The sequence below is a fragment of the Vicugna pacos genome, chromosome 22 (assembly GCF_048564905.1).
Source record: "Vicugna pacos chromosome 22, VicPac4, whole genome shotgun sequence".
In the NCBI taxonomy this organism is placed as follows: Eukaryota; Metazoa; Chordata; class Mammalia; order Artiodactyla; family Camelidae; genus Vicugna; species Vicugna pacos.
In genome coordinates this window covers 25,628,698-25,652,335 of record NC_133008.1, presented here as the reverse complement: position 1 = coordinate 25,652,335, position 23,638 = coordinate 25,628,698, and the positions used below count along the sequence as shown (strand labels likewise).

Below are 23,638 nucleotides of genomic sequence, written 5' to 3'. Positions count from 1 at the left end.
CAGAGGTCGGGGGCCTATCATCAGGTATTGGCTAAAAAAGTAAATTTTCCTGGCAGTCTTGTGTTTTTTCAGGCAGGCATTGTAATGAGGGGCTGGGGTCATCCTAGGGACCCCTACTAGAAGCCTAGATGTTAGACTTTGGTCAAGTTTCTTGGTGTAGGAGTTTGGATGAGTTATGTGCCAAGAGTTCTGCAGTCCTCACTCCCTTCTACCTTCTTCCCCTAACCATTCTGTATGTCCTTTGACTTCAACTGATCATGTTCTTTGCTTAATAGAGTGACTGAAAACTTCATTCTGAGTGGTCTGAGACATTAGTAGTCCCACCTGAATTGGATTGTGGAGATTTCCACTGACTTTACTCACAGGATAAAAGAATATTAAGAGATGCCCTAGATCTCCTATGTCCCAGACATATCCCCTCCTTACTTCTACTGTGTAGTCACAACCCAATTTCCCCTTGGTAATCAGGATCAGTCACCCCAACTGGTATAGTAACTGCCCCTCCCTTCTTTGTTGATTTTTGTCTTTTCTTTTTCCTTTGTTTTTTTTTCTTGTACTTTTAAAATATATTTTATTTGGGGGGTAATTAGATTTATTTGTTTATTTGTTTATTTATTTATGGAGGTACTGGAGATTGAACCCAGGACCTTCTGTGTGCTAAGCATGCACTCTACCACTGAGCTATACCCTCCCTGTCGTTTGTTGATTCTTTGATGATCCCAAAGTGGTCAAGTGGCAGTCTTGACTTCCAGTGCAGTAGAAGCATTATTGTGTCCCCTGGTGGAAGAATTCCTGTCTTCAGAGCGAAGACTTCTGAATCAACACAACCTGTCATGGAGATGGAAGCAAAATTTTCCTAATGGAGTAATAGTAAGAGGAACCATTCCCATTTCCAGCCCTTAATTCCTAGACCCATAAATCCTGGCTGAGGGAGAGACAGCACCATATACTGGATGCTGATTTAAATCATACACATCCTGGAGGTCATTTCCCCCAGCCCTGCAAGGCTTAGCTATCTAGTTGGCGCCACAACTGAATCTTCAAAAGGCTGATCTAGAACAGTTACATGAATTTCTAAAAGTGTTAAAGATTTCATGGGTACTGGCCCATTGATACACTTCATTTGTTATAAAATGAGTTCCTTGGTTATAGAAGTGCTACTTGGTGGAATAACATGAGAGTGCTTAGGTATTCTTTAAGTCTCAGATGGTGGTTTTGACAGAAGCACTAAAGACACAGAAGGCAAACTCATACACAGAGTTAAGTGTTTATTCCACTAAAAAACAATCACTTGCCTTTACGTGATGGATGTGGTCCAATCAACCTGCCACCTGGTAAATGGCTGAGGAAGTATTGGTGTTGCTGTTGGCATATTTGGCAGGCACCCAGCATGGCTTTTAGCAAATCAGCCTTGTTGAGTAGTAGTCCGTATTGTTCATCCCTGCCACCATGGCTATTTGTTTAGGAGCCCACTGGGGAGAAAAGAGCAGCTGGAGAAGAGGGCTGACTGATATCCACAGAACCAGCTATCCTATTGTTTTGGATCCGGGCCCAGCACCCCATCACATCGATGCGGGTAAACGGCATTTCTCCTCGGCTCGCGGCTGGCAGAAGCGGCGGCCGTCGGGTTCCGCCCACCTCCGAGGCCCCGCCCCTAACGTTTACTGGAAGTGCGCGTGCGCAAAGCGGCGGCTAGGTTAACAGCGAGCTCCCGCCCGGGTCTGAGATAAAATTTTTGCCTCTTGGTGCCCCACTGTCCTTGTGGCGACTCGGAGGGGAAGAGATCAAACGCGAGGCTCGAGGTCCAGGGGCGCTGGCCTCGCACGCTGACCCGGCCTCCTGCCGGCGCTCCCCGGCGGCGGCCCTTCCCCCGAGAGCCCTGTCCCCGCTCGGCCCATCAGGGGTCCCCGCGGCAGCGCCGGGAGGAGGCGCGTCGGCCAGGCCTTTTCTCCAGCCGCCGTGCTCCCCTTTTCAAAGCCTCCAGTGCAGCCTTTGGGTCTTTTGTCCAGAAGGAAAAGCTTCTCCGTCGTTCTCGTCACTGCGACTCTGGCTCCAACATCCCTCTGTCCCCGGGTCCCGGTAAGCACTCGGCGGAATGGCTCTGGGTGTGGCTGTCGGTTATTCAAGTTTGGTAAGTATCTCAGTTTTTGCCACGTTTGGTTGAAACGATGGCATATTTGGAGAGTTTGGGCCTCTGGATTGTAAACCAGTGAAAGCATCCACAGCAGGAATTGCTTCAATCCACAGTTACCTTGAATGTTGTACAGCCGTACTCCACAGGGTTTTTATTTTGAAGGAAGTTTAGGCTCAGATGGATCCCATATCAGTTGAACGGCTGCCTGGTCTTTGGGACAGTCTATGGTTAATAGGTCCCAGTGGAGTACAACCCCTCAGTCTGGCCTCCCGCCCTTATGGGATAGGGCAAGATAAACAAATTATAAATATAGGTTAAGGCTTGGAGCAAAATAGAGACAATTTCGAGTTTATCTGTTGGACTGGAATTTAATGAAAAGCAATTGTTCAGGAGACTGTTATGCATCTCAGTTAAACCAGTTATCAGGATCGTGAAAGTTCTATGAATGCCTCTTCCAAGAGCTCAGCATTGTGTATTCTGATCAGTGAAATGTGTGTCTTGCTTACTTAAGCTAAAATCAAATATCCTACACAGCAAACATGCAAGCCAACCAGTCAAATGAAACCAGGACAAGATAAACAGACAAACGTGCTTATGTAGAAATAATGATGTTGTGGTTTTTGCCTTTATAAGCTTCACTGTAACTTTCATCTGGTGGAACATAGCTCAGTTGTATGACTGAATCTGTGTCTCCCAGGCTGCAGGCCTCATACTCTACTGAATAAAATTAATTCCTTTGCTATTTTGTTATCCAAATGTTTTCTTTGTTGATAAGCCTAATCACCTGTCAAAGGCCCCACCTCCAAATACCATCACATTAAGGATTATGTTTCAGTTATGAATGGAGGTAGAGCAGTGGGTGGGTCAGGGGGGCAACAAACGTTCCATCTATAGCACCTGAGCTTTGGTGTTAAAATTTAACTGGGGACAAGTCATGGAGACATGCAGCACCTGCATGACTGACTTCAACCACTCAGGCTTCAGCCTGAGTTCAAACTGTTAGGTTATATAAAAACAGATGCTCACCATACATCACATCATTAACATAAACTGTCTGCTCAGGCTGGTACTGTGTAGCACAAGGCCTCAGGCATACAGAAGCACTCACCAGGCAGGATATTCCATAGGCTCAGCAGTCCTTTGCCACAAGCCTAGCCAAGGGTGAGTCCTGAAGACAAGCTTTTCTCAGGGAAGTGCAGGATTTGAGCAACCCAGACCTGCTAAGTTAATCATTCCCCACACACCATTTCATGGTCATTGTCCAGTTATGTTGGAGAATAACAATAACCTCAGGGGCTCAGGTTTTTGGGACAGAGTAACGTGCATTCAGACTCTGGCTCACCACTTCCTAATTGGATCTTGAGCCAGTTACTACTCCTGAGTGAACACAGATTGCCTCAACTATTGACTGACAGTAATAATAACTATGTTGATAATTATATGAGCGTCCAGGTTTTCTGGCACATAATGAGTACTTAGTAAATGACAATTATTACTTATTTATATGCATGTGGTCTACAGTCTCTAATGACTTTCACATAATATAACTCTTCTGCAGAGAGATGGCTAATGAATGATGCTTGATAACAAGTAATGCCTACGGCTTAAAGATTGATGGTGCAAGGCAAGACTCCCACTACTACTTAATCAGGAGGAATGGAGATTGACTTATCCACTAAATTCAGACACTGTCTTGAAGAGACTCCAGGAATAAGATGTGTTAAGGCAGATTTCAGCTATCAGATTCACAGGAGGCCAGCAATTTATCTTTTCCCTTGTGGTAAGTCCTTGATGCTCCTTTCAGAGACGGTGCCTTAACTGGCCTGTAAACAGCTTGTCTTGTGGTCTGGGTCTATGCAGTCTGCTTCTGGCTGTCTAGGAGCGGGCTTAAGTAGATAAGAATATCCTATTGTCTAAATCCTGGGATTTGGGAAAAAGGGGTAAGTATGCATGTTTTTGTGGGAGAGGTTCTGCTTAATCACATGATGAGTTCTTGGCCAAAAAAAATAAATAAATAACTTTACCTCTCTGGACTTTAATTTCTTTATCTGTAAAAATGGGATTAGGTTATTAAACTCTTCTTCCTGTTCATTAAAGCCCCAGGCCCTATTTCTGACTTCAGATGAGACAGGCTGCCAGGGCATTTAATGGCATGTGTGTGTATATATGTGTTCATTTAGAATTAGTGTGTTGTGGCTTCCAGGCTTGTGCATATGGAAACTGTGGGCAGCCAGGATTCTCAGGTTTTGTTTCTTCTCCTCAGGGTCATTTTTCTCAAGACTTTTTCTGTCTTCATGAGGAAAAGTCAGAAGGGGAAAGGATTATGAGTGGATGTCTGATGAATTATTTTCAGGTAAGTAGGAAATTTATTCTTTTATAAAAGCACATGCTTCTTCCTACCAGGTGGATATGTTTCCTTCTAGTGAAATACCTTCTTTACTCAAATAGGGCCTGCTTAGGGACTAAGACCCCAATTAAATTTCCTCAGGTCTGAGGGCCTCTCATTTACATAGGAAAATGATACTATCATCCCAATATTTGCTCATTCAGTCCAACTTATCCATGCTGTTGTGTGCTCTCATTTTGCTATAATAGCCAGGGAGTGGGCATGTGCTTCTGAGAATTTGTGCTGTCACTGGAGGAGTGATTCATTCATTCGTCAGTATTTATTATGTCTAATGTGCTCAGGACTATGGTTAATCCTAACAACAGAGAAAAATAAGACCAGAAGTCACAATCTAGTTGTGATGAGATACATTCAGTCAGGGGAAAGAGGTGCTCTTAAAGCTATGTGACTGGATGAGATCACCAGTGAGTATGTCCAGGTAGAGAGGAGAAGGGGTTTGAGGACCATCAAGCCCTGGAGAAGATGATAGGAGAACATGAAGCCTGTCTAGCTTTGGGTCCCCCTTCCTCTTTCTCCAGTGAACACTGATGGAAACGGCAATTGCCTGTGGCCGGGATGTTTGTGATAGTTTAGGATCCAGTGACCTTTGAAGTCATAGACTTTACAGTGAAGCAGATGCCTCTTGAAAATGAAGATCTGTTCATTGTACTGGCTTTATTTTCTCTTGGATGAAAGGTTTAGGACTTTAAAAATGTGTATATAAGCTTGAGCCTCACTTTCAGGGGAAAGATTGGCAACCCTTTTGGTGCACAGTGAGCGAGAAGTGTGTATGTGCATGTTGTGTGTTTGCATTTTAATTTCATTTGAAAATTTACTGGTTTGATAAAGCTGACACAAATATTTTGTTGTTTCTCAAGTCATACCAGACAGTATTTGGTATCCCTGAAGAGCAGAGTTGTGGCCCCTGATTTACGGAAGGATTTGTCATCCCTTGCATGTTCTTCTTACATCAAGCATCTTTCTTTGAGAGCAGGGCACGAGCTATGGAAACCTGGTCTGATCTTTCAGGTGGAAACAAAGAGGAAAGCTGAGCAAAATGGGAAGAGTTCTTCAAGTGAGAGAAAAGGCAGAGGTGATTCTTTATGAGAAATATCCAAAATCCATGAGAGCTGCAGTCCATTTGGAAATGTTAAATAGGAAGCTTTCGAAGATTTTTTCTTCTAAGAATGCTGAGGCTCTTTGGTTTTTTTAGGCTCTTTGGGTACCTCAAACATCCTTTTCTCTTTAACTTTTCATTCACCTTCTGAAACTTCCTTTTGGCCTGACAGTAAGATCTGTTCCATTTCTTCTTTAAATTTTGTATTTGCATTTAGCTCTTCATTCATTTCCTTTCAACTTTGCTTTCCTGGTTATGCTACATTCTGTTCACTGTCAGTCTCAATATTTATAGAAGCATTTCTTAGTAAATCACCTACCAATTTGACCATAGCACCTTATCATGTCAAACTCTTAGTCCAGCTGAACTTCTTTTTTTTTTTTCCAGCTGAACTTCTTAAACTCTATATTTTCATTTCTTTCTTTCTGTTTTAAAATATATTTTAAGTCAGTGTTTCAAAGTAAATACACATTGGCCTTTATTTTAATACCTTTCTTCCATCATTTATTTCTCCAAGAACATATATTTTTTTAAATCTTATTTCAGATTTGGAGATTTGTCTTAATGACAAGTGTTCAGCATCTCAATGGAATATTTTGGATGGGAAAAAATCCAGTGTGGTGGAAATGGTAAGATTCCCAAGGTACAATTCCTTGCCATCCACACTAGTGGAAGATTAGAAATGCCATAAGATAGAAAAGCAGCACAGTACCCATGACAGATATTTGAGGCTAGTGTCATTCACCTGTTTTCATAGAGTCTCTGAGCATCATGAATTTGGCAAACATTTTAAACACTCCTCACAGTATAGTTCTTCACAGAGAGTTCACTCAGCTGAATATTCCCATCTATACAATTCAGATGGAGCTTTTGATAAACAATTTTATCTTGATCATTTATCAGCTAAACTCTAGAATTCTTTTGAAAGTAAAGAATACAACAAAACTTTTAGCAGAATGATCACTTCATTCTGCTTGAAAGCACTGAGGTCTGGAACCATGCATTGCAGTGAAAATGGAAGAAAAACAAAGACAAATGAAAAACTTCAATCATACTGATTTGTTTCTTATGTAGAATAACAGAACTGAAGGCAGAAGGGACAATCTCTGAATGCAACAAAGCTGAAAAACTTTTATAAGTCATCATTAATCTCTTCATCAATAGGAAAGAAACCACATTAGAGAGAAATTGTTTAATTTTAACCAGTGTGAAGAAACCTTGAGTGAACACTCATGCCTTAAGACTCACAGGAAAACTTACATTAGAAAGAATATTTGTGAGTATAATCAGTGTGAAAGAGCCTTCACAAAGTACTCTGCCCTTAATCTACACAAGAAAACCCTTACTGGAGAGAAACCTCCTGAGTGTAATCAGTGTGAAACCGCCTTCAGCCAAAATTCATGTCTGGTTCACAAGAAAACTTACGCTCAAGAGAAACCCTGTCAATGCACTGACTTTGGAAAAAAACTTACCTTCTTCCTCATGCCTTAGGGAACTTACGTAAAAGAATTCACAGTGGAGTAAAAGAATTCACAGTGGAGAGCGGCTGTGTGCTTCTAAAGAATGTGGGAAAGCTTTTCCTCATTCTACAAACCTTTTTGCGCATATGCAAACTCACGAGAGAAATGCCCTATGAATGTAAAGGATGGGGGAAGACTTTCTCTCAATCTTTATATATTATTCAACATCTAAGAACTCATTATGGACTGAGGAATGTAGGAAATTTGAAAAAATCTTTTCCTATTCCCCAGATCTTGCTAACATTTATACTGGAGAGAAACACTATGTTTGTAAGGAATGTAGCAAAGAGTTTGCTTGTTTCTCAAAACTAAATATTCACATGTGAATTCACACTGGAGGAAAACTATATGAGTAAAATAAACGTGAGAAAGCTTTCACTGATTGTTCAGGTTTTATAAAACACAGAACTCACGCTGGAGAAAACCCTTATGAATGTAAGGAACATGGCAAAGCCTTTGCTAGTTCCTCACACCTTACTGTACATGTGAGAATTCACACTGGTGAAAAGCCTTACGATTGTAAGGAATGTGGGAAAGTGTTTAGTAATTCACCTTGCCTTAAAAGTCACATGCAAACTCATCTTGGAGTAAAACCTTATAAATTGTAAGCAGTGGGAAAGCCTTTATTCGAACCCTCATTTCTTATTCAGCATTTAGAGAATTCACGGTGTACAGAGTACACTGCTTTTTTGTGCAGACCTTTTGAATGTAAGGAATGTGTGAAAGCATTTAGATAATCTTCACATCTTAGTCAACATTAAAACACATACTGGAGAGAAGCTATATAAATGTAAAAAATGTAGGAGAGCGTTCACTGTTTCATCAGGCCTTACAGCACACATGAGAACTCACACTGGTGTACAACCTTTTGAATGAAAGGAATGTGGGAGATTCTTTATTTGATCCACATATCTTATTCAGCATTTAAAAATTCAGTGGAGAGAAGCCATATTATATGAGGAATGTGGGAAAACCTTTAGTAATTCTTCATGCCATTCTGAAAGTACACGGATTCACACTTGAGAGAAGCTTATGCTTGTAAAGAATATAGGAAAGCCTTCAATACTTTCTCACACTTAGTTGAACATGTACTAAATCACAGTTGGAGGTAACCTTATTGTAAGAAATATGGGAAGCCTTTTGGTCTGCTTTTAACATTCAGGTGTGAATTCACAGGTGTGAAATCTTATGAATGTAAAAAGTGTAGGATTAAAAAAATTTTTATCCTCTGTTTTGAAAAAGTATGAAAACACACATCATGAACGATCCCATGAGTGAAAGAGATATAGGAAAGTCTTTGTTCTTTGCCATTAGGAGAAACAATTCATACTGGAGAAGAACTATAAAATTATAAATGTAGGGAGTGTGGAAAAGGCTATGTTAATTTATTGTACGTGTAAAAATTCACACTGGAGACATTCTTTATGAATGTAAAACAATCAGAATGCTTTCAATAAATATCTTTTATATATTTTTATAAATAAAAATCCTAAAAGGGTTTTTGTTATAAAAAGTTTTTAAAATAAAGCCTAAAGGTTTTTAAATAACACCTAAAAGTGTAAGTAATTTGGGGATGTTTGGAGTACAGATTTGCACTTTCTGTGTACAAGAAAATTGATACTGGAAAAGAAAACCAAGGGAATTTTTATTTAAATGAATTGTTTTTCTGTGTGTTTGTGTGTGTTTTCAAGATAGACCCATAATTTTAAAGACCAATGATGCTGAGCAGCTTTTCATGTGCTTGTCATCTGTATATCTTTGGTGAAGTGTATGTTCAAATGTCTTTTTCTCTTGTTGTTAGAGTCTTTCATTTGAGTTATTCCTGAGTTTTTTTAAGTTAATGAACAGGTCTATTGAAATATAATTGCTGTACAACCAACTGTACAATTTAAGTTTTGATGCACACACACACACGTCTGTGAAACCATCATCAATCATTTTCCTATACACCAGCATTGAACAAACAGAATTTGAAATTAAGAACACAATGTCATTTGAATTAGCACAACATAATATATGCAAGTTCTGTATGAAGAAAACTACGAAACTGATGAATGAAATCAAAGAACTAAATAATAGACACCTATTTCACATTCATGCATAAAAAGACTCAATATGGTCAAGATGTTAGTTCTTCCAAGATCGACAAATAGATTCAATCCAATCAAATTCCCACAGCAACTTATTCTGTGGGTATCAACAGACTGATTCTAATATTTATATGGAGAGGCAAGATGAGGAATAGCCAGCACAATATTGAAGAAGAAAAACAAAGTTAGAGGATTTACACTACTCACCTTCAAGATTTACTATAAAGCTACATTAATCAAGACAGTGTGGTATTGGTAGAAAATAAACAAACTGATAAACTAGAACAGAGAGCTCAGAAATATACCCACAGAAATATTATCAACTGATTTTAGACAAAGGAGCAAAGGAAATGGTATGTAATAAATATAATTCTCCTCAACAAATGGTGCTGGAACTTATGCAAAAGAATAAATCTAGACACAAACCTTATATTTTTCACAAAAATTAACTCAAAATGCATTATAGCCCTACGTGTAAAACACACAACTATGAAACTCCTACAAGATAACATAGGAGAAAACCTAGAAGACCATGAGTGTGGCACTACCTTTTTAAATATAACACAGAAGGCATGATTCATAAAAGAAATAATTGATAAACTGGACTTCATTAAAATTAAAAACTTTGGCTCTCAAAAGGTGTTGTCAAGAGAGTGAGAAGACAAGATGCGAAGCAACAGGAAATCTCATTCATGGCTGGTGGGAATACAAAATTGTACAGCCACTTTAGAAGACAATTTGGCAGTTTCTTACAAAACTAAACATAATCCTACCAAATGATACAGTATTCATAATCCTTGATATTTACCCAAGTAAGTCGAAAACTTAATGTCCACACAAAAACTGGCACATGTATGCTTTTGGGGTTTTTGTTTCTTTGCATGTGAATGTTTACGGTAGTTTTATTCATAATTGCCAAAACTTAAAAGCAGTTAAGATGTCCTTCAAAAGGTGAATGGATAAATAAACCATGGTACATTTGTACAATGTAATACTATCCAGTGCTTGAAAGGAATGTGCTATCAAGCCATGGAAAGACCTGTAGAAAACTTAAATGCATGTTACTGAGTAAAAGAAGCCAATCTGGAAAGGTTACATACTGTATGCTTCCAGCTATGTAACATTCTGGAAAAGGCAAAATTATGGAGATCAGTGGTTGCCAGAGATTGGTGGGAGTGATGGGGGGATGAATAGGTGAAGTATAGAGGATTTTTAGGGCAGTGATAGTATATAGTATGATTCTATAATGGATATACCTCATTACAGTTGATTCTTGAACAACATGTGTTTGAACTGCATAGGTGCACTTTTTTTTCAATGAATACTTACTACAGTAATACACAACCTGTGGTTGGTTGTATTCGCAGGTGCAGGACCCTACAGGGCCAACTGTAAAGTTGTACGTAGATTTTCAACTTCAGGGAGGGTCAGGACCCCTAACCCCCATGTGTTCAAGGTTCAATTGTAGTTCTCAAATGAGATTCATCCAAATGGGAGATTCACATCGGGTGCAGTAGTTTTACACCAACCCCATTCCTGGCCTCAGGTTCTGCTTGGCTCCTTAGAGGCATCTACGTAGGTCCCCTCCGGGCTTCTCTTTAACATAAAATTAGTGTCTTCTCTCTCCCTCTCCCGGCCTCCCCCCCCCCCAAATATTTGCATCCATTGGAGGTAGGAGCAGCTCTTGGTGGTCCTGTCAGTGGAGGAGCCTCGAGGTGAGGGCCTAGGGTTGTTAATGATTACTGCAGGGAGCAGAGCAAGTTGCAGTGAGAAGAGACATTCCACTGTCTGAATTTCTGCGTCATTTGACTCTGACCACTCTGGAACTTCCTTCTAATCCCACCTCCCAAATTAAACAATGGTATCAATTTCACTAGCGAACTCTCCTTTCTAGGCTGTATCCCCATGAATAAGCAGTGCACCCTCTGCATCTGTGCTGGGTGCAGCCTCGTCATTTCAAATGGGAACAAGAGGGTCTGGGATCCTAGCGCAGTGCATAAATACAGATGGCCAGGGCAGAATTACTGGCAAAGGCTGTGTCTGTGTTTATAGTGGAGTTCAGAACGGCTAGTGGCATTTTACTTCTGCCTCAAAATATCATGCTTTGTTCCTTACCAAAGCCTGGAGTCCTTGGTAAGTAAATGTAAGTAACTTCACAGTTCACCTGATAGTACTTTCTCAGGTTTGGCTCATTATGTGGTAGAAAGAACCTAGCCTCCTCAAAATATTTTTTGTAGGAAAGTAGATTGAAATTTTCTGTTTAAAACACATGCTTCTAATCTTCAAATTAGCAATTAAGTGCCTACCATTTCAGGAACCTTCTGTATATGAGCAGTTATTTTATGGAGCCGATCCGCTTGTGAGGGCAAGGTCAGGCACGAGGGGTTGATCTTTTTAAATACAAATCTCTAGTTTTGAGTGATTCCACTAAATATTAATAAGGATCCTCTTAATTAAGTCTTTCATTGTCTAGGCAAGTGTTTTATTCATGCGGGTGTCTGGAAAAGGCACAAAGAGGGGGATATTGAGATGTTTTAAATCCTGAGTTTGGGCTGTCTAAATGTAGTGACAACCCCAAAGCACCTTAAAAACCGTCTTCTTCTCTACCACCAGATTTCCATTTTAAATCATGAGTTCGGCTTATGCAGACGTAATAGTCAGTCCTCTCTAGGCCCTGATAAAATCCCATTTCTTTGCACGTAACTTAAAGTGCTGATCGAGACCCTCGGTTACTTTGTTTTTAATACCGTAATATCATCGTTTAAATTGTAGTCGGACAAAAAGTTCTGACTTCTGGGGGACTTAACTTTGGTTAGGAAGAGAGGAGGGGCAATGACCCCACAAGAGAATCCTTAATGAGTAAGAAGTGAGGTTTGGACTCCTTTTCCCTTTTGGCTGCTCAGTCCCTTTTCAAATCTCTGGAACCCCACTTGTTCCCGTGGGGAGATTACATGGAGTCAAAAGACCTGGGCTCACGTTCCTGCTGACCATTTTACTTAAATGTTCGATCAAGAGTAAATTACTCCTTCGCTTAAAGTAAAAATGAATAAAAACCTTTCCGACCCTTGGCCTCAACCCTGTGTCCCGGCTGCCTGTCCTTTCCTCACCTGCTCTCCCGGGGCTGCCCTCTCAGCCCCGCCCCCGCATCGAAGCTTCCCCGGGATCGTTCCGCTGGACGCCGGAGCCTCAGAAACCACCCTCACGCCCCGAGGCCGGAAGCGGAAGTGCGCGCAGGCCCTTCCGGAGCTGCGGCCCACGTTTGATGTGGGCTCTTCTTACCCGTCGGTATCCCACCCGGCCGGGCTCCAGCCCAGGTTCCGACTGCGGGTCAGGGAGGGCCGTTCCGGCGTGGGGTAGGCGCAGGGGGTTTACAGCGCTAGCTGCTCCGGAAGTGCGGCGCCTCGTGTCCGGCTTTACGTGCGGTTTCCCGGATGTGGTTGCTTTTCCCCGAAGTCTCGACCCGCTCCCTCGGCGCCCGCGGGGCCGAGGCTTCTCCCGGCTCCCGAGCGGCCGCTTGGACCATGCGTTCCTACGAGGAGACCAGTCTGGAGATGAGAGCAAGGCGCGTCTGCAAGGTCTTTTCTCATTAAAAGTCTTCCCCCAAATCAGACTTCACTTTTCCATAATAAATGTCCTTCCCCGTAACTCATTTTCTTCCATTAATGACATTTCTTGAAATACCAGTTCACAGAGATCTTCGCGGCCCCACCCCCCCTTTTTTTCTCTTAACCTGTTTTACAGTTCTCTCTTATGTGGATGCATCCTAGTTCTCTGTTGGACAATTGACTTGTTCCCAAATGAATGGGCTTGTACATGTTTCTTCGTATTCCTGGACTTAGGACTTCAGTTCGATATTTGGAACTAAAATTTTTGGGTCATGTATAATATTCCTAGGTATTACCAATTGCCCCCTGTTCTATTCTGAGCCCTCAGAGCGTGTATTTTGTATCCAGCAAGCTGCACACCTCTCTTAGTTTGCAAATAATCTACCTTGTATGTTTTGGTGGTTTACATATGTCATACCATCCGTGAATGATGACAGATTTATTCTTCCTCTGCAGTCTTACAAGCTCTCCATCCTTGTTTGCTTTCCCGAATTTACTTTTGTCTTTTTCTGTGTCTGAAAGGCCTTCAGCTTGTCTGTAGTAAAATGTTTGCTCTAAGTGTTTGATATGTTTTCAGGTTTAAAGACATTTCCTTCTATTCCTTCTTTTCTTGCTTACCAAGACTATTTTTTAATAACAGCTCTATTGAGATGTAATTCACATGTAAGTAATTTAAAGTGTACAATTCAGTGTATTTTAGTATATTCTCAGAATTGTGCAACCATCACCAAAATCTAATTTTAGAAGATTTTCGTCACAGGGCAAAGAAAACTCATTATCAGTCACTCCTCATTCCTCCCTATCCCCTCAGACCCATGCAACCACTAATCTATTTCTTGTCTTTATAGATTTGTCCATTCTGGACATTTCATATAAATGGGATCAGACAATATGTTGTCTTTTGTGAATGACTTCTTTTACTTAGTATAATGTTTTCAAGGTTCATCCACACTGTAGCAAGTGTCAGTACTTAATTCCTACTTATGGCCAAATAATACTCCATTGAATGGATATATCATATTTTATCTGTCCACTCATAATTTAATGGACATTTGGGTTATTGCCACATTTTGACTATTGTAAAGAATGCTGGTATGAACATCCCTGTGCAAATTTTTGTGTAGACTTATGTTTTCATTTCTCTTGGGTTTACACCTAGGAGTGGATTGCTGATTCATGTGATTATCCTATATTTAACCTTTTGATGAACTGCCAAACTGTTTTGTAAAGTGGCTGCCCTATTATACTTTCCTACCAGGAAATCTGAATTCTGATTTCTCCACATCCTCACCAATTGTTGTCTTTTTGATTATAACTATCAAAATAAGTGTCAAGACGTGTCTTGTGGTTTTGGTTTTGATTTCCCTGGTGGCTAGTAATAAGTATTTTTTCATATGCTTAATGACCATTGTATTTTCTCTAGAAAAACGTGTTTTGCCCATTTTAAAAAATGAGTTGTCTTTTTTGGTAGAGTTGGCTAAAATTATTTTAAAATCATGATGCAATGTTGCATATTATCAAACACTTTTACAATATTATTGAGATGATCATACTGTTTTCTCCTCTGATTTATTAATGAAAGTTACATTAATTGTTTTTCTAATAAGCCTCTCTTGCATCCATGGGATAAACCTAACTTGGTTCTGATACATTATCTTTCTCATGTATTGATTTATTTGGTTTGGGGTTATTTTCTATAGACTGTAGCTATGTTTATTAATGAGATCTGCCTATCATTTTGTTTTCTTATAATGGCTCTTTCATGTTTGATATGAATATTATACCAGTCTCAAAGAACATTCCTCTTTCCCTTTATAGTCTTAATCAAGGTAATCCCTTTGATAAATCAAACTGTTTTGTGAAATTATCTTAAAAGTGGCATGATCATCAACTCCACTTCATCCCCCTGTAGTAATTGTTTAAGGTTCTGTAATAGATTAATCAAAAAGCAAACATAATAGTTGGATCATGCACAATTCTGGAGTTTTGCATGAAGGCTAAATTTATAAATAAAACCTTCCAAATATGTAATTCTTGCCTTATAGATTCACTAACTTATTACCTCTTCTAATAATTAGTAATATGCAAATGTGTGACCAAATGCATTGAATTATAGAGTCTTCATAAGTGTGTCTAATCCCTGGAAGATTTGAGTCAGATTGGAATTCCCTCTTTGAATGGCAGAAGTGATCTGTAAAACCTCTGAGCTTGGTGTTTTCTTTGTGGGAGAAATTTAAATGCCTAGTTCTTTATTTTGTTTTTGCTTTTTGTTGTTGTTCTGTTTTGTTTTTAAAGGAATCTATCTGGACAGTGAATTACTGGGGCTTGGAGAGACCTGGAGCCTTTCTGAGGGGGCCAGCTACAGCCCAGATTATTATTTTTTCACTTTTTTTTATTGTGATAAAATATATGTAACATAAAGTTTGCCATTATAACCATTTTTAAACAATTCAGTGGCATTAATCACAGTCACAATATTGTGCAACCATCAGTGCCTAGTTCATATTTCTGCAAATGGCATCATTTAACCCTTTTTTTTTATCACTGAGTAGTGTTCAATTGTATAAATATACCACAACATTTGTCCTACATTACGAATTTGGTTGATTGCTGCTTGTCCATGTATAACTTATCTCTGTATTTCCTATGAAAAGTAGTTAGTCTAGAAGCTTCATTAGATTCAGGTTTGATTTCATAAATTAACCTTTCCTATGAAAAGTAGTTAGTCTAGAAGCTTCATTAGATTCAGGTTTGATTTCATAAATTAACCCTTGAACCTAAAGAAGATATTTTAACTGGATTTAGAATTCTAGGTTGATATATTTTTTCAGCACACTGAGGGTGTCTCCCTGCTTTCTTCTGACATCTGTTGTTGCTCTTGAGAAGTGAGCCATCAATTTGTCTTTTCTTTTCAGGTGACCTGTGTTTTTTCCTGGGCTGCTTTTAAGTTTATTGGGGTGGAAACCAAACAGCAAAGAAGAAAATAAATCTAGGTGTGGATTTCTTTTTATTCACTCAGCCTGGGATTTATTGTGCTTCCTGGGTCCAAAGGTTAGTGTCTTTTACTAATTCTAGGAAATTCTGGCTAGTTTCTCATCAAATGGTGTAACAAAGTTGTAGTCTGATGGTTAATCCTTGTGTTGAATTTCTAACTTTAGTGAGTCTATTTTTCATCTCTAAAAATTGTTTCTTAAAACTGACCATTTCTAGGATCTTATTCCATATTAATCCAAGTGTCTCTTAATTTCTTTAAGCCTGTTAAATATAGTTTTTCATATTCCATGTCTGAAAAGTCTAATATCTGAAGTATTATGCTTTTTCTTTTTTCTTTTTTTTACTGCTGCCTGTATCTTGGCTGCTTCTCACTCATGGTATATTGTGTCTTTATGTTTTATAATTTTTTTTAACTGTGACTCAGTTTACTTAGAACTTTATATGTTGGTGTTCTCTGAGGCCTGGCTTGAAGTTGAGTTTTTCAGAGATAGGTCCATTTGCTCACACTGATTGCCTGGGGAACCCTCTTTAATGAAACCTAGAACCTTCTTTAAATGAAGTTATTCTCTTAAATATATGTGAATTTGGACTGAAATAACTCTAACAATTGGTAAAGAGTACTGGGAGTTCTTCATATTTATGCTATTCTTACAATTTTTGAGCTTGAAATTTTTTCAGAATTAAAAGTTGAAAATAAACGGGATATCCCCATTCGCTTTTCACCTAATATTTTAGTAGCCATTGGTTGCCATTGCCTAGATAATTCACTAGTGGTTGCAGAATAGTAAATTTCTGATTCTAGCATTTTCTTCGTAATAAATGACGCTTCTAATAAAGTTTCTATGATTCTTCTTTTTTTTTTCCATGATTCTTTTATAAAGCAGAACTTTCCTTTATCACAACTATTTGGTAATAAAATATTTTTCATAAACAAGAAGGGAGTGATATACGCCTCTTTCTTTTCATGAATTTTCAGAATAACAAAATGATATCCTGGCCACCTCTGATAGTGATCATTGAGGGTTTTTTTTTTAATATCATTATGAAGTCATGGGGTTTTTTTGTTTGTTGGTTGGTTGCTTGGTTTTTTGTTTTGTTTTTGTTTTGGGGGGAGGTAATTAGGTTTATTTACTTTATTTTAATGGAGGTATTGGGGATGCATGCGCTTTACCACGGAGCTAAACCCCCCTCCCTGAACTCATGGTTTTGTTTTACATTTGAAATATTCCAACTAACTGCAGTCATTATTCTTTATTAAATTGTTCCATCTTAAGCCAGTGAGAGCCTTTTTATGTTATCGCCTGTGTCTTTTTGTCACAACTCCATCAGTCTTTGGTAGGCTCCTTGCTTTCTGGTATAAGCTGCTCCAGGCTCACCGTGAACGTGTCTTGTTCCACACTGGACTTGGCTCTCTCCCAAGTGAGTCCTGGTTTCTTATGCAGACAAATGGCATTTAGAGGAATTATGACACTAGGGGTCTCATTGCTCTTGAGATGTCAGTGACTCTAGGCATTTTTCATGGTTCAGTCTAGGAGAAAGTTTAAAAAATAAGTACATACTATATTCCTAGTTCCTAACTGTTTTTGATTAGGGAGATAAAGTCTATACTGTACTGTGTGTGTATATTTGTGCACCTGTATGGTGTGGTTACTCTGAAGCTAGTATGAGGAAGCTCCCAGGCCTGCAAATGTTGAATATCTGTCAGGCCTAGGACACGCATGGCTTCTTTTTCTTCTCTAGGTCTGATTGCTCAGAACCCTGCCTGGCCAGGAGGGGACACACAAGAGGAAGAATGGCTGCAGGATTGTTGACAACTTGGTCACAGGTATGTGGGAAATTATTCTGTTTTCAAAAAAGCATTGCTGTTCCCAAAGAATACATCTCTGGCCCATGACCTACAGCCTCACAGCCCAGCCAGGCCGGCCTCAGACTTCCCCAGTTCTCTGGGCTTCTTAGAATGGGAGAGAGAATATGCCTTAGGAAAGTCTTCAACAATGTGTGATTTTTTTTTTCACATATTCGTCCAAGGTGAGTATTAGTTCCATATTCTGCTGGTGCCATGGAAGAAAATAAAGATTTTTCACCAGGAAAATTGTTCATTAATTTTCCCAGTATTTTTCTCATCCTGCAGCATGCTCAGTCTGTACTGGATCTTGAATAAGACTGGAAGACTCCTGGCAACCTAGTTGTAGAGATATTAGGTCAGCTGTGTTAGAAAAGCTGCTAAAACCATGAGCCTGAATGAGATGGTCCAGGGAGTGAGAACAAAAGTGGAAAGTTCCAAGAACTGAGCCTTGGGTCTGATAAAGAGAGGCCTCTGAAGCATGTCTGAGCTTCCTACACATTGAGTCTCCTTCCCAAGTCCTGTCAGCCTCGCCCACCATCTGTCTGGTTCAGAGTTAGAGGTGGTCCTTGGCTGAACCAGAATGTACATGCGATGTTTTAGGACTCAGTGACCTTCGAGGAGGTGGTGGTGGACTTCTCCCAGGAGGAGTGGGCATTGCTGGACCCTGCTCAGAAAATCCTGTACAGAGATGTGATGCTGGAGAACTTTCAGAACCTGGCCTCAGTGGGTAAGGTTGGCCTCATCCCTTCATACTCACTTTTTTTATTCACGAAGTAGTTCTTCATCACATACCTGTTCCAGGAACTGTGAAAAGAATGGCAGTTCCTGGTAAACACAGAATGGATGGTTCCCACCCTGTGGGGCAGTCTGTGGCTTCCCATGAAAATGCACTCATTGTATTTACTCTATTGTTAAAAAAATTCAGGTAATTTGCAGATCTTGGGCTTGGATTTCAACGGTCAGTTTGTGTGGGACAAGGAGCGTGAGTGTTTGTTTTGGGGCCCTGTGAAAGAGCTACCATCTGATTGTTTTGCCCCTCCTAAAGTTGCACTTGCCTGTCTTCAGTATTCTTTAAGACCAAAGTATTGCAATCCGTTTTGTGGAAAGATTTCTTGTCTCCTTCCCAGTCTCCCCACATCATGTGTCTTTCCCCCATGAGCAGGGTATCATCTCTGCAAACACAGTCTGATCACCGAGGAGGAGCAGGAAGAGCTGAGGCCAGAGGGGAGAAGACTTCTCCAAGGTGCCTGTAGAGGTGAGTCCCGGCAGAAAGGGTTTGTGTCTGGAATAGCCATAGCCTGTGCGGGGAGGTATGGTCTGGAATGCCAGTCAGTGTGGGAAGAGAAGGCTGAGCCATTAAGTGAGCTTTCCTTCTTTCACCATCTCACCATTCATTCATACTTTCATTGGATCTGAGAAAAAGAACAATTTTAATTTCTCTTTCAATTTCACATTGCCTTGAATAATTTTTGTTCAGTGCCTTGAATACCCTACCTGCTTTCTAGATAATACCTTCTCTTGTTGTCTCAAGCCTTCAGAATCCTTTGTAAGCAAAATACTGCCCATTTCCATTGCTTGTCCCTATCACTGGCATCTCCTCCTAGAGCCAAATTCCGAAAATAATTTCTCTGGTCACTGGTTGCATCTTCTCTTTCATGTTTTCTTCCTATATTTAGTGTTAGAAATCAAATGCATAGAGTGCCTGCCGCCTTTTTTCTTTCATCTCTACTTTCTCTCCCAGTAATTATAAAAATTTTCTCCATTCACTTTCAGAATGGGACACTCAATTTAAATCAAAAGATGCAATCTTTACACAGAATATTCCTGGGGAAAATATTTCCAATGGCATAAAAATGGTAAGATTCACCAGAAGTGATTCCTAGTTTTCTAGAGTAGGTGAACTCTGTGAATTTTAGTGAATTAAAACAGCAGCAGCACCCAAATAAGGGGAGACACTTGAGGCAGGTGGAATTCACTCACCAGAAAGCTGCCTCAGGAAAGCCTTTATGAATCTCATAAAATTGGAGGAATCTCCAGACCTACCTCAAAACTTGCTACCTTGCAGAGAAAACCAAAAAGTAAACATTTACTTAAATGTGATTCTGTTATTAAGTATTTAATATGTAATTCATTCATTCTTCACTCATAATTAGAAAAACTCTGTATTTAGGATACCCTTTGATGGGAAGGAATACTGTGGGGCCTGTGGGAAGAATATTCAGCTATTTCAACTTGAAAGAACTAACAGGGTAAGAAGTATACACACACCCTGAACATGGTAAAAATGTTAGTCGTAATAATGTGCTGCCTCTATATGGCAGAATCCACATGGGAAAGAATTCCCATAAATATGATGAAAGTAAGCAAACCTTTAGTCACCACTTATTCCTTATTTTATAGGCACCAACTCACCCTGGTGAGAAACTCTGGGAATTTAATCATTATGGAAAATTCTTCAGAAAGAACTGTCACCTTATTTGTACAAGATATTGTAAGGGAGAGAAATGCTACAAATATAAAGAATATGGGCAAGACTTCAGCCATCCCATAGCTCTTAAGAATCATGTGAGTACTCACACTGGAGAGACAATTTTTGAATTTAATGATTGTGGAAGAGCTTTCAGTCAAGAGTCATTCTTTGGAAAACACTTAACTCTCACAGGAGAGGAATCTTCTGAGTGTAATCAACACCTTAGGTCCTTCAACTTACACTCCTTTTCAGTACATGAACAAATACCTGCTGGAGAGAAACTCTGTGAAAACAGTGACTATGGAAAAAGATCTTCCCTTAGTGTCCATGAAAGAATGTGTACTGTAGGGGAAAGCTCAAAATGTAATGAACATGGGAAAGTGATCACTGGCCCCTTGTCCCTTCAGATATGCATGAGACCTCACACTGGAGAGAAACCTTATGAATGTAGTGATTGTGGGAAAGCCTTTGTTTTTCAGTCTTCCCTTAAGAAACACGTGAGATCACACACTGGAGAGAAACCTTACAAGTGTAATCATTGTGGGAAATCCTTCAGTCAGAGCTCCCATCTTAATGTGCACAAAAGAACTCACACTGGAGAGAAACCCTACGACTGTAAGGAATGTGGCAAGGCTTTCGCTGTTCCGTCATCCCTTCAAAAACATATGAGAACTCACACTGGAGAGAAGCCCTACGAATGCAGTGACTGTGGGAAAGCCTTTATTGACCAGTCATCCCTTAAGAAACATACACGATCTCACACTGGAGAGAAACCTTATGAGTGTAATCAGTGTGGAAAATCCTTCAGCACAGGCTCTTATCTTATTGTGCACAAGAGAACTCACACTGGAGAGAAAACCTATGAGTGCAAAGAATGTGGGAAGGCCTTTAGGAATTCTTCTTGCCTAAGGGTACATATGAGAACTCACACAGGAGAGAAGCCCTATAACTGTATTCAGTGTGGAAAAGCATTCAGCACCAGCACTAACCTTATAATGCACAAGCGGATACATACTGGGCAGAAAGTCTATGAATGAAACGACTACAGGATAGCCTTAAAGGGTCCTTCACACCTCACTCCTCGTGTTAGAACTCACTCTGGAGAGAAACCATATTGTGACCAATTTAGAAAGCCTTCACGCACAATTTTTGGGACCAACTTTATAAATGTTATGGTTCTGTGACTGTATTTGTCAGTGAATGTTTAATCTTTAAAATGTGACAACTCATTAATTGATGAGTATTTAAGATTACATAGCACTCTAAATTCCCCTTGATCTACATCACAAAAGTTTTGCTATATAATGTTTTCATTGTAGTTAAGTACTAAATATTTTCCATTTCTCATCAAGGTGTCTTGGGCTAAACTATAGGTTATTTAGAAATACATATTTTAATGTGCAGACTCTGTGCATATTTTAGTTATCTTTTAGTTATAGATTTCTAGTTTAATTGCATTATGCACAGAATGCATGGTCTACATGATAAAGATTCTGTGTGACATAGATTCAAACAGAAAATTATTAAGGACTTGTTATGTGGCCTAATGCGTGAGACAGAAGTCACTGTCCCAATATCCATTCCTCCCTCTCTTCCTTAAAGAAACAAAACTACAATTGTGTTTAAGTTGACAGTGTGGACAGTTTTTAAGGACTCATTTCCGAGCTTTCCTTGCAGCTATGAATGCCTGTAAGCCCACAGTCCTGGCTAGTGACAAAGAGGCAGAAGTCACTATTGTGGATTCTAAAGAATTCCATGGAAATGGGAGCATAGAATCTGGCATTTTCTCTTTCATTTGCCCTGTGTCTTATCTTTTTTTTTCCCTTAAAGAATAGACCAACAGGATGACAGTCATAGACTACTGATTACATAATAGGGACATACAATACTAGTTGGTTGTATATATGCAACTGTGGGTTGCTTATTTCTGGACTTCATGTAACATGAGAAAAATAAAATCCTAACTGGTTTAAAACACTCTGTTACAATGGATGTCAGTTTCAAATGATACATAAAGTCAAGTTTCAAGAATCCTTCAAGTATGGTTGAAAACACTGTTCTATAATTGTTAAATATAACAAATTTGCAGTATATCTGATGGATAAATCTGCATTTTTAAAATCTGTATCATTAACAAACCTTATCTCTTGATCTGCCCTTTACTGAGAGAGGTATGTTAAAATGCCCCCCTATGACTATGGGTAGTCAGATTGTTAAATTCTCTTTTTTTTTTTTGAGGCAGTATAACTGGATGCATACAAATGTTGTCATTTTCTATGTTTTTGGTAAATTGTCCTTTCATTCTTTTTTTTAAACAAGAGAAAAAGTTTATTAACACATATTCGTGGGAGAGACCCAAGAAAACTGACTCACTCACGTCGTTTGATTCTTATGTAGTGTTCATCTTTTTCCCTCTAATAATAAAAATTCTAATTCACTTGATACACATGTGAGCTGTTGACCTAGCTGAAAACATTTTCTTCCTACTGATTTTTAAGAACAACAAGAAACAACTTAACCTTTCCTCAGATTATGTTATTTATTACATGCCTTACAGCACCTCTACCAGGACATCCCTTGTGGGAGACAAAGAGATCAGGAGGTCCCCAGCAGCTGTCCCCACCAAAGACACCAGCAGGCTTCACCTGTCTCTTCTGTTGCTCCTTGCTTTGCTTCTGTCGTGATTTGTTCCCGACTGGTGGCCCAGTGTTTAATGAAAAAAGAAAAGGGGCAGGAACATTTTGTTCTCTCTCCCTAGAAACCTGAGACGGTTCTCAACTCAAATCAGTTTGTAAATCTCTTGGTCAGTGTACTTGGGCTCTCTTGAGTGTCGCTGCCTTTCAACTTGTAAAAGCATCTTCCTGAAAATCAAATTGTTAAAAAACAGGGATTCCCCCACGTTGCTCTCTCAGATAGACTGTAGTCCCTCTGAAGTTGATAGGGTCACTTGGGAACACTAGGAGCTTATCAGGCAAATACCAAAAAAAAAAAAAAAAGGAAAAAAACAGAGGAAAGAAGAGACCAAAATTTAAAAATAAAATACAAAGTCTGAGGCTTTGCATGGCTACGAGCAATCCCCACTTCCTCTACCAGAAAAAAGGGGGGGATGGGGACTCTAAGTCTTTCGAACAACGTAGCTGCGAGGTCTAGCAAACATAATGGTAGTCTTATAGATTGCTTACTGATTTAAAAACGATGAAAAATCCCCAGATACAGGGGACACCATTAGCGTTGGGCATGGTGTCTCACTTCGTGGGATTGAATGGAGGAGATACACTACTTCATGGATTGGCAGGATTATCGATATGGGAAAATCACTGTTAGGGACCTAGGAAAGAGAGGAGAGCCACGTAGACCTTTTGAAGTGTTGGCATGAAGTGGGTCCCTATCCGCAGCCTCACCTTTAAGGCTTCAATTGTAAGCAGTTTAAATACCCACTGCGTGTGGTCCCACGTCCAACTCCGCCTCAGGAATAG

At 39.6% G+C, this 23,638-nt stretch overlaps 1 protein-coding gene and 1 pseudogene across 7 annotated transcripts; both read left to right on the top strand.

The window, feature by feature from the left end:
- Positions 1–1,605: 1,605 nt before the first annotated feature.
- On the top strand, positions 1,606–22,139 carry LOC102546075 (zinc finger protein 177-like). 7 transcript variants are annotated; one of them, XM_072947632.1, is made up of 10 exons: positions 1,606–2,079; positions 3,693–3,914; positions 4,398–4,487; positions 5,515–5,613; positions 6,184–6,266; positions 17,587–17,671; positions 18,293–18,419; positions 18,855–18,947; positions 19,466–19,548; positions 20,093–22,139. In XM_072947632.1, the coding sequence occupies exons 4-10, from the start codon at positions 5,578–5,580 to the stop codon at positions 21,197–21,199; spliced, it is 1,614 nt and encodes a 537-aa protein (XP_072803733.1). In that variant the 5' UTR covers positions 1,606–2,079; positions 3,693–3,914; positions 4,398–4,487; positions 5,515–5,577; the 3' UTR covers positions 21,200–22,139. The 7 variants fall into 7 exon arrangements, with proteins under 7 accessions (XP_072803733.1, XP_072803732.1, XP_072803737.1 ...); XM_072947631.1 differs by having other exon boundaries at positions 1,606–2,131; XM_072947636.1 differs by lacking the exon at positions 5,515–5,613 and having other exon boundaries at positions 1,606–2,131.
- LOC140688461 (uncharacterized) lies at positions 6,323–10,342 on the top strand (annotated as a pseudogene).
- Positions 22,140–23,638: the final 1,499 nt, after the last annotated feature.

Excerpts from the sequence above, each read along its gene's own strand:
- LOC102546075 (XM_072947632.1), top strand. The coding sequence starts at position 5,578 with ATGGGAAGAGTTCTTCAAGTGAGAGAAAAGGCAGAG. Across the intron at positions 6,267-17,586 it reads AATCCAGTGTGGTGGAAATG|GTCTGATTGCTCAGAACCCT; the intron begins GTAAGATTCCCA and ends TTTCTTCTCTAG. Across the intron at positions 19,549-20,092 it reads TTTCCAATGGCATAAAAATG|GCACCAACTCACCCTGGTGA; the intron begins GTAAGATTCACC and ends CTTATTTTATAG.